We start from the raw sequence: 15,801 nt of genomic DNA, 5'->3' as shown, positions 1-15,801 counted from the left end.
ATCGCTTGGTATTATTTGGTGGCTATAGGTGCAGCACAGTGACTGCCTGATCCAAAGAGTCTTCAGTCAGATGCCCATGGACAGCCACAGCATATCAGTCTTGGAGGAAGCTGTTCCATTCCAGAGAGTAAAAAACAGATTGTCTGAAATTGACTTTTCCTAGCACAAACCTCATAGAGGACTCTAATGGCAATGGTGCCTGCACACTGTATAACCATATAGTTCTGTTTGTGAAGGTTCTCATTGATCTGACCAGGTCATGGCATACTACTAGTAGTTGATCAAATTCACCTGGACTTATTCTGCAATGTTCAAGACATTTTATAGCTTCTCCAAGCCACTTCTTCAGTTCTAATGAGTTATAGGATCTGACCCTACTGTTTATATCCACACATGTAGCACAGACACCTACGTCCCATCACCATGGAGTGTGTCAAAGCAGATATTGATTGTTTAGTTATAATTACAAGATGGGAGGTTTGAAAGTTCCAATTGCCATGGAAAAGCAGATATAAATACTGAGGTATGTTCCTGATGCTCATCAGAACAGAAGAAGAGTCTTGGTCAAGCCACAAAACATCCTGGCATTAAACTTTCCTAATTGTCTGTTAAGGTTCTCATTGATCCAAGTCATGACATAGCTAGTAGTCGTAGATCACATTCACCTGGGCATGTTCTGGTCCTCATTGTCCTCAAGGTTCTTATTGATCTAGGTCATAGTGTATCTAGTATTAGTTGGTCACAGTCACCTGGACATGTTCTGGTTCTCATTCTCCTTATTAGTTAGGTGAGGTTGAAAAAAGACCCAAGTCCAACGTGTGTGTGTTTTTTATGTCAGTATTACATTGTATATCCCTGTATGTTGTGGTCGTGTATATCGAATAGTTCTTTGAAATTATTGATGCTCCCAGCTGAAACCACTGCCTGTGGAAGAGATTTCTACATCCTTACCGGTCTTACAGTAAAGAACCCTTTACGCAGTTTAAGGTTAAACTGCTTCTCTTCTAATTTTGGTGAATGGTAGCGTGCCTTTTTAAATTCCTTTTTGCTGAAAAGTTTTATCCCTATTGTAGAGTCACCAGTACGGTATTTGTACATTGAAATCATATCCCCTCTCAAGGGTCTCTTCTCCAGAGAGAATAAGTTCAGTGCTCACAACCTTTCCTAATAACTAAGGTCCTCCAGTCCCTTTATTAGCTTTGTTGCCCTTCTCTGGACTCTCTCCAGTTCCAGTACATCCTTCCTGAGGGCTGGTGCCCAGAACTGGACGGCATACTCCAGGTGCGGCCGGACCAGAGTCTTGTAGAGTGGGAGAATTATCGTTTTATCGCTGGAGTTGATCTCCTTTTTTAATGCATGCCAATATTGTTTGCTTTGCTTGCAGCAGCTTGGCATTGCATTACACCGCTAAGCCTATCATCTACTAGGACCCCCAGGTCCTTCTCCATCCTAGATTCCCCCCCCTCCAGTGTATAGATTGCATTCATATTTTTTGCCACCCAAATGCATTGTTTTAAATTTTTCTACATTAAACCTCATTTGCCATGTAGTTGACCTCCCCATTCATTTGTTCATATCTTCTTGTAAGGTTTCCACATCCTGCGGAGAAATTATTGCCCTGTTTAGCTTTGTATTGTTAGCAAATACTGAGATTGAGCTGTTTATCCCATCCTCCAGATCGTTTATGAATAAATTAAATAGTATTGGTCCCAGGACAGAACCCTGGGGGACCCCACTTTCCGCACCGTACTCCCCATTTATCACCACCCTCTGAACTCGCCCTTGTAGCCAGTTTTCAATCCATGTACTCACCCTATGGTCCATGCCGACAGACCTTAGTTTGTACAGTAAGCGTTTATGGGGAACTGTATCAAATGCCTTTGCAAAATCCAGATACACCACGTCTACAGGCCTTTTTTTATATAGATGGCAGCTCATCTCCTCATAGAAGGTTAATAGATTGGTTTGGCAAGAACGATTCTTCATAAATCCATACTGATTACTGCTAATACAGTTTTCGCTACTAAAATCTTGTATATCGTCCCTTATCCCCTCCAAGAGCTTGCATACTATTGATGTTAGGCTAATTGTTCTGTAATTCCCAGGGATGTATCCTGGCCCTTTTTTGAATAATGGTGCTACATTAGCTTTTCTCCAATCAGCTGGTACCATTCCAGTCAGTAGGCTGTTCGTAAAAAAATTAGGAATAACGGTCTGGCAATTACTTGACTGTGTTCCTTAAGGACCCTCGGGTGCAGGCCATCTGGTCCTGGTGACTTATTAATGTTAAGTTTTTCAAGTCTTTTTCTAATTCTATCCTCTGTTAGCTATAAAGGGTGCTTCCTGTGACATGTCATGACAATTAACATTGCAGTTTTGGTTCCTGAAGCCCCCCGTTTCCCTCGTGAAGACTGAGGAGAAGAATACATTCAATACCTTTGTGCCTTTCGTGTTCTCTCTTAGCCGCCCTGATTGCACCCTTACATTTCTTGTTGCATTCCTTATAAAGTCTGACGGCTGATGATGATCCCTCAACCTTGTATTTTTTGAAGGCCTTCTCCTTTTGCTTTTATATGCATTTTTACGTTGGAGTTAAGCCACCCAGGACTTTTATTAGCCCTTTTTAAATTTATTTCCCATTGGGATGCACTGGTTAATACCCTCGTTTAATATGCTCTTAAAACATACCCATTTTTCCTCCGTGTTCTTTGTTCCTAAGATTTTATCCCATTCAGTACCTTCTAACAAGGATCGTAGTTTAGGGAAGTTGGCTCTTTTGAAATTCAGTGTCTTTGTACTCCCCTTATGTTTCCTATTAGTGTGATTTATACTAAAACTAATTGACCTGTGATGGCTGTTTCCATAATTGCCCCGTATTTCCACATCCATGATCAGGTCTGTATTGAATGCATGGTTCCTTCCGCCCAGTCTATGTCTGGATAATTAAAATCCCCCATTATAATGACACTTCCCATCCTTGCCGCAAATCCAGCTTGTGATAAAAGGTCCACCTCCTCCTCATCCCTCTGGTTGACCTAGGGCAGCGATGGCGAACCTTGGCACCCCAGATGTTTTTGAACTACATTTCCCATGATGCTCATGCACTCTGCAATGTAGTTGAGCATCATGGGAAATGTAGTTCCAAAACATCTAGGGTGCCAAGGTTCGCCATCACTGACCTAGGGTATGGTGTGTCTACTAGTACTTGGTCACATTCACCTGGACTTGTTCCGGTCCTCTTTGTCCTCAAGGTTTTCATTGATCCAGGTCATGGTGTGTCTACTAGTATTTGGTCACCTTCACCTGGACTTTGGTTTTGGTCCTTTATTTTTTATTTTTTTTTTTTTATAACTTAATGTTTTATTGTGGTTTTGTACATTGTACATGTAGATAAGGCTTAAAATCATGTACGTGTATTACAGAGGTTGTATAACATAAACAAGAGCCAGTACAAACAAATAGTAGTTCCAACAAACCGTGAATCTCAGTCCAGGAGAACGTTCCAAAGGTGATTTGACAACACACCTTGAGCCATAGTTCCATAGTTAATCTGTTTTTAAAAAAAAGACACGTGTCCATCCTGTTCAACCACCCATGTGAATAGAAGGATGAATACCTATGCAGACTTACTGACACCAAGGGTGGGATGATGTAACCAGAACAAGGTGCTTCCACAACTTTCACCCCTCCCATCCTGGTCTTGGACAATGAACATCTACACATTTCATGGCGAGTGAATTAAGGTATCATTTGCTACCTTTGTGTATATAAATGCTTGCATATGTTCCCCATTACTCATTAGAACTCAAGAACTGACTTGGAAAAGCTACAAAACGCCTTCAACATTACAGAACAAGTCTGTTGAATGCGACTGACTGCTACTAGCTAGCTATGTACTTGTGTTCAAGACAACCATGTGTGTCTATTGCCATGATCCTTCCACAGAATATTCCTGCAGACCACCATTCTCATGTTTAGGTCTGGCCTGACCCATTCATTGAAGCTTATACAGCATTTACACCAGAGACATACAAAAGTAAATTGAAGCTATATGGGGGTTGGGTCCCAGATCTTCTGGGTCTTGGAAGGTGTGTGATGTAATTTTTGGCATAACTTTGATTGTCCTCCACTTTCCAGGAATATGAGAAGGCTCTGAAGTACGTCCGCACACTTCTTCACAAAGAACCCAACAACACTCAGGCCCAGGAGCTGGAGAAGGTCATCGAGAAAAAGATGCAGAAAGGTGAGCAGAAGTACGGTACCGGGAGGGGGCAGGGATTTCTGATATTACATTAATCCAGGCTGACCTAAAGAATGGCAGTCAGAGGTGAGAGGTCACCTGGAGACTGGCAGCTGCTGCTACGCCAACTTCTGACTTCAGACCTTCATGATCTAACACACCCCCCCCCCCCCCCATCTCCCAAGTGTAAATAACCGCTTCATAACAGAGCTCTGTAGCTAAATCTGACCTTCTCTCAGTCTTGCAAAGTTGTAACGCCTCCTCTCATGGACTGAAATGGCTTACTCTGCTTTCAGTGAACACTGTGAGGCTTTCACAATGTGCATTAGAAACTGCAGCAAGTCAGATAGATCCCAACTCATTTACTGGCTGGAGGACGTCCAGCATTATCTAGCCCCGGGGTCTCCAAACAACTGCGGGGCACGTCTGGATTGATACAACATTTTAATTGGCCTGAAGCTGGTGTCAGTGGAGTGTCCCCAATGTGCGCTGATTGAGGAATATGGTCAGCAGGGGCTGCTTATGGTCTATATTTCTGATTTGAGGGGGGGACCCTGATGCAAGGGGAGTTTCTTTTGGGGACCCTGATGTAAGGGGCGACTCTGATGGGGACCCTGAAGCAAGGGGCGACTCTGATGGGGACCCTGAAGCAAGGGGCGACTCTGATGGGGACCCTGAAGCAAGGGGCGACTCTGATGGGGACCCTGAAGCAAGGGGCGACTCTGATGGGGACCCTGAAGCAAGGGGCGACTCTGATAGGGACCCTGAAGCAAGGGGGGGACTCGGATGGGGACCCTGATGCAAGGGGGAGACTCTGATGGGGACCCTGATGCAAGGGGAGACTCTGATGGGGACCCTGATGCAAGGGGAAACTCTGATGGGGACCCTGATGCAAGGGGAGACTCTGATGGGGACCCTGATGCAAGGGGAGACTCTGATGCAAGGGGAGATTCTGATGTTGTTGTTTTTTTTTGCCCATGACAAAATATACAATGTGGGCTTCATATTGAAAAGTTTGAAGACATCTAGCCCCTTGTTGCACAGTATGCTTCTCCACCCCCCCCCCCCCCCAACCTCCATTTCGTTGGAATACAGTTCTTTCAATCATGGAGCTTCAATGTCACATGTGGGTGTTACCTAGGGTGGTCTGCACGCAAATAGACCTGCCTAGGAACACCCACTCCTCCAGACATCAAGGTATTTTGATATTTGCTGAATCTCCCTGCATTGCATAGAGGAGCACAGAGACCCAGAGATGACTTCACTGGGTCTAAAATAAGGAATGTTATGGAAATGGGTTTCATTTAAAAATGTTATTTGCATGTTGATGGCTGAGAGGGAAACCAGAGAAGGAAAAAATATAGGCAAATAAGGCTTCAACTTTAAATGCCCCCATCCCCCAGCAGCACATACTCTTCTATTCTTTGCTCCAATCAGCAAAGTAAATGTATTGGTGCCTCTGGGGATGGAGGAGGCATGCGTCTCCCTTCATGTGACAGTGCTGGGAAAAAACAACAAGCACCACTGCTGTCACATGGATGGAGTCAATAGTCAATATAGGCTGTGACTTTAGGACAGGAGAAGCAGAATATACCGTATACCCCGGGATGGGGGAGATTACAGGGGGCCTGTATGAACAAAGCTCAGGCTTGCTTTAAAGAGTATGTAAACCCAGACCATGATCTTCTCCTTTTTTGGTCTGTTTTAATTTACCACTGAAAGTGTTTTTCTGTATCCATTCAAGAAGTGCAAAAAAATTCCATTGGTCTTATCAGAAATGTCTCTGTCCTGTGCGCACTCCCTATGTTGAGGTCAAAACTTGGACTACAAAACCCCTCCAAACTGTACAAACAAAATGGCAACAAGGTGCACATGGAAGGACAATGCACATCACAAACAAAAGATTTCCCAGCACACTTACCAGTCAGCCTGCAACAACCAAATTGTCCCGTCTTAACAGTTTACATTAAAAACAGAGGGATTTGTTTGCACACATTTGCAAATCTATGTGTAAGCCGCAGTGCCCACGCCCAGGGATCTCTGTATATACGGCGGTCCTAACTCCAGATTTCCAGCGCTTTCATAGTAGGAGCGCCTTGAGGCGATTCAGTTCGCATTTGCAGCGCTATACAAAATCTTTCATTCATTCACATATATCAATGGATAGGTAAAAGGGCAGGTATTCCTGGAGGGAGCCCACCTCTCCTTTAAAGCGGAGTTCCACCCAAAAATGGAACTTCCTCTTTAAGGGAAGGTGACCCCCTGACATCCCACATTTGGCATGTGATTTTTTTTTTGGGGAGGCGGAGCGGATACCCTATTTTTAGAGGGTCCCAGCTCCCACTTCTTCCCGCCGCACCGCTGCCCCGGAAGGGAGATCACCTCTCCCCCTCTCCCTCTCGGCAATCATCTAAGACACGTGACAGGTCCCAGATGATTGCCCGGCCAGTCACAACGCGCATGCGCAGTGCGTGCCCGGCTGTGAAGCCGCAGCCTGGCGCCCACAGTGACAATGCCGGCGCCGCGGAGAGCAGCGGGGCGTCGTTTCCCTGCATCGCTGGACCCTGCACAGGTAAGTGTCCGATTATTAAAAGTCAGCAGCTGCAGTATTTGTAGCTGCTGACTTTTAATTCTTTTTTTTTTTTTTTTAAGCAGAACTCCGCTTTTAAAGATACATGAATGGCAGCGAAGGCATCCGGTGCGTCCCTGCACCCAATTCAGCCAACTGTACAAAAAAAAAAAAAAAAAATGGCAACCGCCCCAACCTATAACTGGCCTTTGCAGCAAGGTGCACATCGCCCTTAACCTATCCATTAATATACACTATTTTACCAAAAGTATTGGGACGCTTCCCTTTACACACACATGAACTTTAATGGCATCCCAGTCTTAGTCCGTAGGGTTCAATATTGAGTTGGCCCGTCCTTTACAGCTATAACAGCTTCAACTCTTCTGGGAAGGCTGTCCACAAGGTTTAGGAGTGTGTCTATGGGAATGTTTGATCATTCTTCCAGAAGAGCATTTATGAAGTCAGGCACTGATGTTGGACGAGAAGGCCTGGCTTGCAGTCTCTACTCTAATTCATCCCAAAGGTGTTCTATCGGGTTGAGGTGCAGGACAGTCAAGTCCAAACTCGCTCATCTTTGTCTTTATAGACCTTGCTTTGTGCACTGGTCCCAATCATTTGGTGGTGTGGGGTTGTTTTTCAGGGGTTGGGCTTGGCCCCTTAGTTCCAGTGAAAGGAACTCTTAAGGCGTCAGCATATCAAGACATATTGGACAACTTTGTGGGAACAGTTTGCAGATGGCCACTTCCTGTTCCAACATGACTGCATGAGTGGGTTTGGGGTGGAGGAACTTGACTGGCCTACACAGAGTCTTCACCTCAACCCAATAGAACACCTTTGGGATGAATTAGAGGGGAGACTGCGAGCCAGGCCTTCTCATCCACATCAGTGCCTGACCTCACAAATGCTCTTCTGGACAAATGGTCAAACATTCCCATAGACACACTCCTAAACCTTGTGGACGGCCTTCCCAGAAGAGTTGAAGCTGTTATAGCTGCAAAGGGTGGGCCAACTCAATATTGAACCTTAAAAGAATATGCATGAAATGCAGATCAGATAACCCCCTTGGGCTTTTCAGGTACCATTCTTAAAGCACAAGTAAACCCATCCATAAAACCGTTACCTTTCCGGCATGTGCTGAAAATGTAACACTCCCATTGGTTGTGCTCTCAACCAAACTGTCAAACCATCCAATGGCTGGTGTCCTAACTGATCACATGTGCAGCATCAAGGCAGTTGACGATTAAACAGAGGCCAAGATGGCAGCTTTCTTGGCTGAAAACGTTTACTTCCACTTTAGTATTGAACCCTATGGACTAAGGCTGGGATGACATTAAAGTTCATGTGCTTGTAAATGCAGGTGTCCCAATACTTTTGGTAATATAGTGTATGTGCTCCTACTATGGAGGCTATGTAAATTTAGAGTTGGGACCACAGTATATACAGAGATCTCTGGGCGTGGGTACTGTGGCTTACGCATGTATTTGCAAATGTGTGCAAACAAATCCCTCTGTTTTTAACGTAAACTGTTAGACGTGACAATTTGGTTGTTTTGCAGGCTGGCTGGTAAGAGAGCTGGGAAATCCTTTGTTTGTGAACTACAAAACGCCTCACCCTATGTCGGGCCTGGCTGCAGTTGCGTGCCATGCATGTGGTTACAGTACGGGCTTTACAGGGGTAAACGTCCAGTGAGAAGGTGACATTGCCTCCCAGCCATATCTCAAACGCTCTCTGAAAAACAATTCACCAAGGATCGTTTTTAGAGGGTGATGAAAGTGCAAGACCGGCAATAGATTGAAATTTGGTTGGTTCAGCCGGAACCGGCTGAATTTGAGTCCAACTGTGGGCAGGCTGGTTGTTACTGAAGTCGATCCATTGATCGACTTCAGTACAACCAGCCTGTTGGTTTTTTTTCTGCGTGATCCCCGCCAGCAGCTCTAAAAACCGGCAGTGATTATTATTATACAGGATTTATATAGCGCCAACAGTTTACTCAGCGCTTTACAATGTAGAGGGGGGACAGCACAATTACAGTACAGTTCAATTCAAAAGGTACAGGAGGGCCCTGCTCATAGAGCTTACATTCTAAAGGGAGGGGGTGGTGGTACAAAAGGTAATAGATGCAGAGAATGATTTGATGGGGGGGGGTGGCTCGGGGACAGTTGTTAGGTGGGTGTGGGATAGGCTTCCCTGAATAAGTGAGTTTTCAGGGATCTCCTAAAGGTGGACAGGGTAGGGGCTGATCGGACATACTGGGGCAGGGAATTCCAGAGGATGGGAGAGGCTCTGGAGAAGTCCTGAAGGCGAGCATGGGAGGAGGTAACAAGGGAGCTAGAGAGCAGGAGATCCTGGGAGGAGCGGAGAGGGCGATTTGGGCGATATCTGCAGATGAGGTTGGTGATGTAGATGGGGGCGATGTTGTGAATGGCCTTGTATGTTATGGTTAGCATTTAGAATTTTACACGGTGGGGTAGGGGAAGCCAGTAAAGGGATTGGCAGAGAGGAGCAGCAGTCAGGGATCGATTAGTGAGGTGTATTAGTCTAGCGGCAGCATTCATAATAGACTGAAGGGGGGATAGCCTGCTTAAGGGTAGGCCATTAAGGAGAGAGTTGCAGTAGTCAAGGCGGGAAATAATCAAGGAGTGAATAAGTTGCTTTGTGGTGTCATTAGTCAGGAAGGGTAGAATTCTGGAGATGTTGCGGAGGTTAAGGCAGCAGGATTTAGCCAGTGATTGGATATGGGGGCTGAAGGAGAGGTCAGAGTCAAGGATAACACCCAGGACCCTGGCATGTGTGGAGGGACCAATGGTTGTGCTGTTGATCCTAATGGAAAAGTTATGGGGGGGAGGGGACCGTGAAGGACGAAATATAACAAGCTCCGTTTTAGAAAGATTGAGTTTGAGGAAGTGGTGTGACATCCATGCCGATATGTCATTCAGTAAGTTTGAGATCCGTGAGGAGATCGAGGGGGTGAGTTGAGAAGTGGAGAGATAGATCTGGGTGTCATCGGCATAGAGATGGTATTGGAAGCCATGGGAAGTTATCAACTGGCCCAGGGAAGAGGTATAGAGTGAGAATAGGAGAGGCCCAAGGACAGGGCCTTGGGGTACCTCAACAGAGAGAGGAAGAGGAGCGGAGGAGATGGAGTTGTAAGTGACACTGAGAGTGCGCTGGGATCGGTAGGAGGAGAACCAGGATAAAGCAGAATCACAGAGGCCAAGGGAGTGTAGTTTGCTGAGGAGGAGCAGGTGGTCAACTGTGTCGAAGGCAACAGAGAGGTCTAATGCCGCGTACACACGGTCGGACTTTTCGTCTACAAAAGTCCAACGGACGCTGACGGACTAAAGCTGGCTGGTAATCCGATCGTGTGTGGGCTTCTCCGGACTTTCAGCAGACTTTTTCAGCCTCAAATCCGACGGACTTTAGATTTGAAACATGCTTCAAATCTTTACGTCGTAAGTACGACGGACCCGAAATCCGCTCGTCTGTGTGCTAGTCCGACGGACAAAAACCCATGCTAGGGCAGCTATTGGCTACTGGCTATGAACTTCCTTATTTTAGTCCGGTGTACGTCATCACGTACGAATCCGTCGGACTTTTGTGTGATCGTATGTAGGCAAGTCCGTTCGTAAGAAAGTCTGCCGCAAGTCCGCCGAAGGTACGTCGGAAGTCTGTCGGACAGGCTGTCGGACTTTTGTAGACGAAAAGTCCGACCGTGTGTACGCGGCATAAGAGTGAGTATGGAGTAATGGCCATTGGTTTCAGCAGTTAGTAGGTCATTGATGAGTTTTAGTAGGGCAGTTTCCGTGGAATGTTGTGGAGGGAAGCCGGACTGTAAGGGGTCGAGAAGGTTGTTGTTTCTGAGGTAGCGACTCATTCGGCCATGGACAAGGCGTTCGATGAGCTTGGAGGCAAACGGGAGCAGGGAGATGGGTCTTAAGTTATTCAAACAGGTGAGGTCTGGTGAGGGTTTTTTAAGTATAGGGGTAACCAGTGCATGTTTGATTGGGGAAGGAAAGGTGCCGGAGGAGAGGGAGAGGTTGAAGATGTGGGTTAAGGAGTTGAGGATAGAGTGGGAAGGTGGTCGCAGTAATTGAGAGGGGACAGGGTCCAGGGGACAGGTAGTGAGGTGGGCCATGGAGAGGAGTTTATCAACTTCATCTGTTTTAACTGGGCAGAAGGAGGAGAGTATTGAGTGTGGTGTTGGACCTGATGTGTTGGGTAGGGGAGGAAGTTGAATGCTGGATATCTCCTTTCCGAATTGTTGTTTTTTCTTTTTGAAATGGTTGGCAATCTGTTGGTGGGTGGGGGGTGAAGTAAGGAATTAGGGGGAGAAAAGAGTTGACGAGGTTTGGATGAGAGGGTTTTGATGAGAGTGTTGTAATAGGTTTGTTTAGCAGTGTGGAGGCAGGAGTTGTATTTGAGAAGGACAGATTTGTAGAGGGTAAAGTCTTGCAGGGATTTAGATTTACGCCATGCTCCCTCAAGAGTACGGCTGTGTCTCTTGAGACTTCTGGTGTCGTCTGTTTGTGGCAGATGAGGCCTGGTTCTGCCTGTAGAAACAGGAGCAAGTACGTCTAGGGAGGATGACAGCGTGTTGTTGTAGATGGGAAGTGGTTAGGTCTGGGCAGTTTTGTCGTAAAGGCCATCAGTAAGCAGAATGAAGAAAAGAAGGGTTGAGGTTGCAAAGCTGGGAAACCTCCCTTTGTCCGAATACAATAGCACAGTGACCGAGTTGATGGGGGGGAATCGAGTAATTCTTCTTTCCTTCAACCCGTGGGCTTGCTTAAAGGAAACCCGAAGTAAGAATACAAATCATATATTGTTATTATGTAGGTGACCACTAGAGGGAGCATCTGCATTCCTGAATGTGAAATACAGTAATCAAAATCAAGTAATGAGATTTATATGAAAACAAATTACTTCCAACCCTTCACTTTATCCAAAAAAAAAAAAAAAAAAAAAAAAAGTTTTGGCCTAAGATGCACTTTAAAATTCACTTACCAAAAATATACTGCTGTTTGCCTATAATGGGATAAGGCAGGCATTTTAAAAGCAAAGTCCACCTTTTAACTACTTCCAGCCCAAGCCAATTCTGGCAATCCTCTCCTACATGTAAAAATCATCCTCCTTTTTTTTTTTTTTTTTTTTTTTATTATTATTTATTTATTTTTTGCTAAAAAATTTACTCAGAACCCCCAAACGTTTTATGTTTGTTTTTTTTTGTTTTTAGCAGAGACCCCAGGGAATAAAATGACGGTCATTGCAATTTTTTGTTTCACGGTATTTGCACAGCAATTTTTCGAATGCGATTTTTTTTTTTTTTTTTTTAAGTTAAGTTAGCACAATTTTTTTGTATAATGTGAAAGATGATGTTATGCTGAGTAAACAGATACCTAACATGTCATGCTTTATAACTGCGCACGCTTGTGGGATGGCACCAAACTTTAGTACTTGGAAATCTCCATAGACGACACTTTAGAAATTTTTACAGTTACAGAGAAGGTCTTGCACTAGAATTATTGCCCTCACTTTAACGTTTACGGCGATACCTCACATGTGTGGTTTTAATGTCGTTTACATATGCAGGCGTGTAGTACATTTGCTTGCGGGGACAGGGGTGTTTTTTTTTTTTTTTTCTGCTATGATTGGTCATAGCAATCACATGATACAGCGGCTGGGTGCAGAGCACCATGATACACCGAGTCCACCGGACACAGTGGTCAAGGGATTGTGCCGCTCCTCACCCCGGTGTTCATGCGTGCCGCAAGGTACCATTACATCGCAGTGCCTGTAGCTGCTGTCTGCTCGCAGTAAATGTGGTTAAGCTCCAGTCCAGTGACTATGCCTAGGCTGAGATGATGTCATCAGTCTGCTGCAGGCAGGAGGAAGCAGATCCTCACTCTTCTCTTCCCCAGTGATAGGACTGCAGCATTGTAACTTTGTAGCAAGTCAGAAGGTTGAAATTCAAAAAAGTGTATACAAAAAATAGGAACGATTCCCCGGGAGGGGGGGGGTTGACTTGTATAGAACTGCAAATGCGAACTGAATCTCCTCAAGGCGCTTGGTCCATCCTGTGGGTCCAGCTTGTTAGAGGAGGTAGGTCTTGAGTTTTTTCCTGAAGGCCTGATGGTTTTCTTCCATACGGATGTTGGTCGGTAGAGCGTTCCATAGCCGTGGTCCTTGGACTGCGAATCTTCGTTCTCCCTTTGATTTGTAGCAGCATTTGGGAACGTGGAGGAAGTTTGGGTGGGTTGATCAAAGACTGCGATTAGGTACCTAGCGTTTTTTTTTCTCGCAAAGGTATTGAGGCGCGTTTCCATGTAGGCATTTGTGGGTGAGGCAGAGGGTCTTGAATGGGATATGATCCTTTATGGTTAGCCAATGTAGGCTCCTCAGGGATGGGGAAATGGATTCCCAGGGTTTTTTTCCTGTTATCAGTCTTGCTGCGGTGTTTTGGATGAGTTGTAGGCGTGCAATCTGGTGTTTAGGTAGTGCTATGTAGAGGGAGTTTGCGTAGTCGAGTCGGGAGTTAATGATGGTTCCAACTACTGCTGCTTTTCCCTCTTTAGGAATAAAGGGGATGAGTCTGCATAGCAGGTGAAGAAGGTGGTGAGATCCGCTGACTACTATAACATTCCCAACGCGTTTCGACCTTCATGGTCACGGTCTTCCTCAGGGGATAAGTTTGCTGTTTAAAAAATTATATTTTAACATTTCAAGTGTCATGCTTCAAAAAAGTGTATTTTTTAATTTTTTTTCCAAATAAATTGAGTTTAAAAAAAAGCAGCAATTTACTCTCTAGGACCTCTGCTTTTAATATGTATGTATGTATGTATATGTGTGTGTGTGTATGGTTATTGGGGGTTCTAAATAATTTTCTAGCGAATACTGTAAACAAAGTGCCAGATAAGACCTGGACTGAAAGTAGTTAAAGCTTTACTGACGCTTCAGTTTAAATTGCCTAAATATAATCCAGGTGTATCAAAACAAAAAATATGCAGTCTTCACTTTTCCTTTTAAAAAGCAGCCACAGCCTGAGTAGAAAAGCCTGTGTCCAGCACGGGAGAAGAATTCTTGCTCTCTGTGTGTAAGCAGTGGTGTCTCTGCTGAAGTCTGACGCACCTCTTGGCGGGCAGCAGGGAGCATGAGTTTTGCAGATTACAGAGCTTACAGCGTTCTGATCCACCTGGGGAGCATGTAGGACTTCTGCAGAGAGACCACTGCTTCCTTGTATGTCGATGCATCTGAAATGTATTTCCCTAACGGAATTTGATTTGTTCAATGTACTCACTCACATTTCTCTTCATCTTCTTCCAGAGGGTCTTGTCGGCATGGCCATCGTCGGCGGATTGGCGATCGGAGTGGCAGGACTCGCCGGCCTGGTCGGCCTGGCCATTGCCAAATCTAAATAAAACATGTTGCTTGCCAAAAGCCTTGTTTTTCTGTTTAACTGTAGTAACCAAAACCTTTTTGTAACCGCACAATTCGGGACGTCCTTGTCTGCAGGAGTTCAGAAATGATTGTAGCAGCAGAATGAGATCCTTCCTCTAAACAGCAAAATCTATAAAACCTTCCAGAATCCAACCGGCCAATCACTGTGATCCACAGACGTTCTGCTACATACCATCATTGTCCTCGGTTTATATCGTGCCGTAAAACTTAGAATTAAAAAAAAAAAGTTTTTTTTTGTTTGTTTTATTATAAATGGCTCTTCGAGGAGGCGTCCACCCGGATGGCTTTTCTGGCTTAAGTTGGAAAGTGAATTATTTGAAGATGTTTTTTAATATACTTGCACTATCTATTCTCAGCTGTTTTTGAAATAATAATAATTATTTATCTCTTCCCAGTTGTGGCCCCAATTCTTTTTTTTTTTTTTTTTTTTTGCGGTGTAAATAGGCGGAGCTTATTGGGCGGAGCTTATTATAGCCAAGGAGTAGCCAGGACTGATTCAGGCATTTACCTGTCTCATTAAAAGCTGACCAATCCTCAGATATTTTATTTTACGTTATGTGCCAGTGTAACACCTCCAGATATGTATTACCTCTTACAATGCCTTCATCTGCTTATCTCTCCAGTAGGAGAGGGCCATGTTTGTTCAGGCATCATCCAGGACCACCATCTGCTTCTCGAATGAGATGACACCATCGTATAAATCCTGGTGCCTGTACAGTTATTGGCTGTGTTCACAGATCAGCCCCTTACCTTCTGGCTTGCTACAATGTTGCAGTCTGATCACCAGGGAAGAGAAGAGTGGGGAACTGCTTCCTCCTGCCTGCAGCAGACTGATGACATCTTCTCAGCCTGGGCCAGTGATGGTGAACCTTGGCACCCCAGATGTTTTGGAACTACATTTCCCATGATGCTCATGCACTCTGCAGTGTAGTTGAGCATAATGGGAAATGTAGTTCCAAAACGTCTGGGGTGCCAAGGTTCGCCATCACTGGCGTAGACATAGTCACTGGACTGGAGCTTAGCCACTGTGATGTAATGGTACCCTTGCGGCGCACATGCACACCGGGGCGAGGTGTGGCACAATCCCTTGACTGCTGTGTCTGGTGGACTCGGTGTATCATGTGACTGCTATGACCATTCATAGCGCTCACATGATTTACAATGTAAACAGAGCCAATCATGACCGCTTGCTTACTGTTGTGATGCTGTCATCGGCCAACAGCTATCACATGGTACCTGCCACCCTGTACCATATGATTTAGCTGTAGCCAGTCACAGAACACAATAGTAAGCAAGCTGTCATGAACGGAAGCTGTTCATGACAATAAGACCCCTTTCACACTGAAAACCACCTCCCGCGCCTCCCCAGTGTGCAAACCCGAGTGCTTTTTACACTGGAGCGGTGCGCTTGTGGGACGTTACAAAAAGTCCTGCAAGCAGCATCTTTGGGGCAGTTTGGGAGCGCTGTGTACACCGCTCCTCCACCACCCCTGCCCATTGGAATGCACGGGCAGCGCTTTCAAATCGCCGCAACACGGGC

General features: G+C 45.3%; 1 protein-coding gene across 1 annotated transcript in view; it reads left to right on the top strand.

Annotated features, from left to right (window-relative positions):
* Nucleotides 1-14,655, top strand: part of FIS1 (fission, mitochondrial 1) — a 29,792-nt gene extending 15,137 nt beyond the window's left edge. The window contains exons 4-5 of the mRNA XM_073623034.1: nt 4,138-4,243; nt 14,127-14,655. Of these exons, the coding sequence (XP_073479135.1) occupies nt 4,138-4,243; nt 14,127-14,221 (201 nt within the window). The 3' untranslated portion in view covers nt 14,222-14,655. The remainder of the gene's footprint in view (nt 1-4,137; nt 4,244-14,126) is intronic.
* The last annotated feature ends 1,146 nt before the right edge of the window (nt 14,656-15,801 follow it).

This window comes from Aquarana catesbeiana, linkage group LG03 (genome assembly GCF_042186555.1).
Source record: "Aquarana catesbeiana isolate 2022-GZ linkage group LG03, ASM4218655v1, whole genome shotgun sequence".
Taxonomy (NCBI): Eukaryota; Metazoa; Chordata; class Amphibia; order Anura; family Ranidae; genus Aquarana; species Aquarana catesbeiana.
This window is presented reverse-complemented; position numbering and strand designations above follow the sequence as displayed.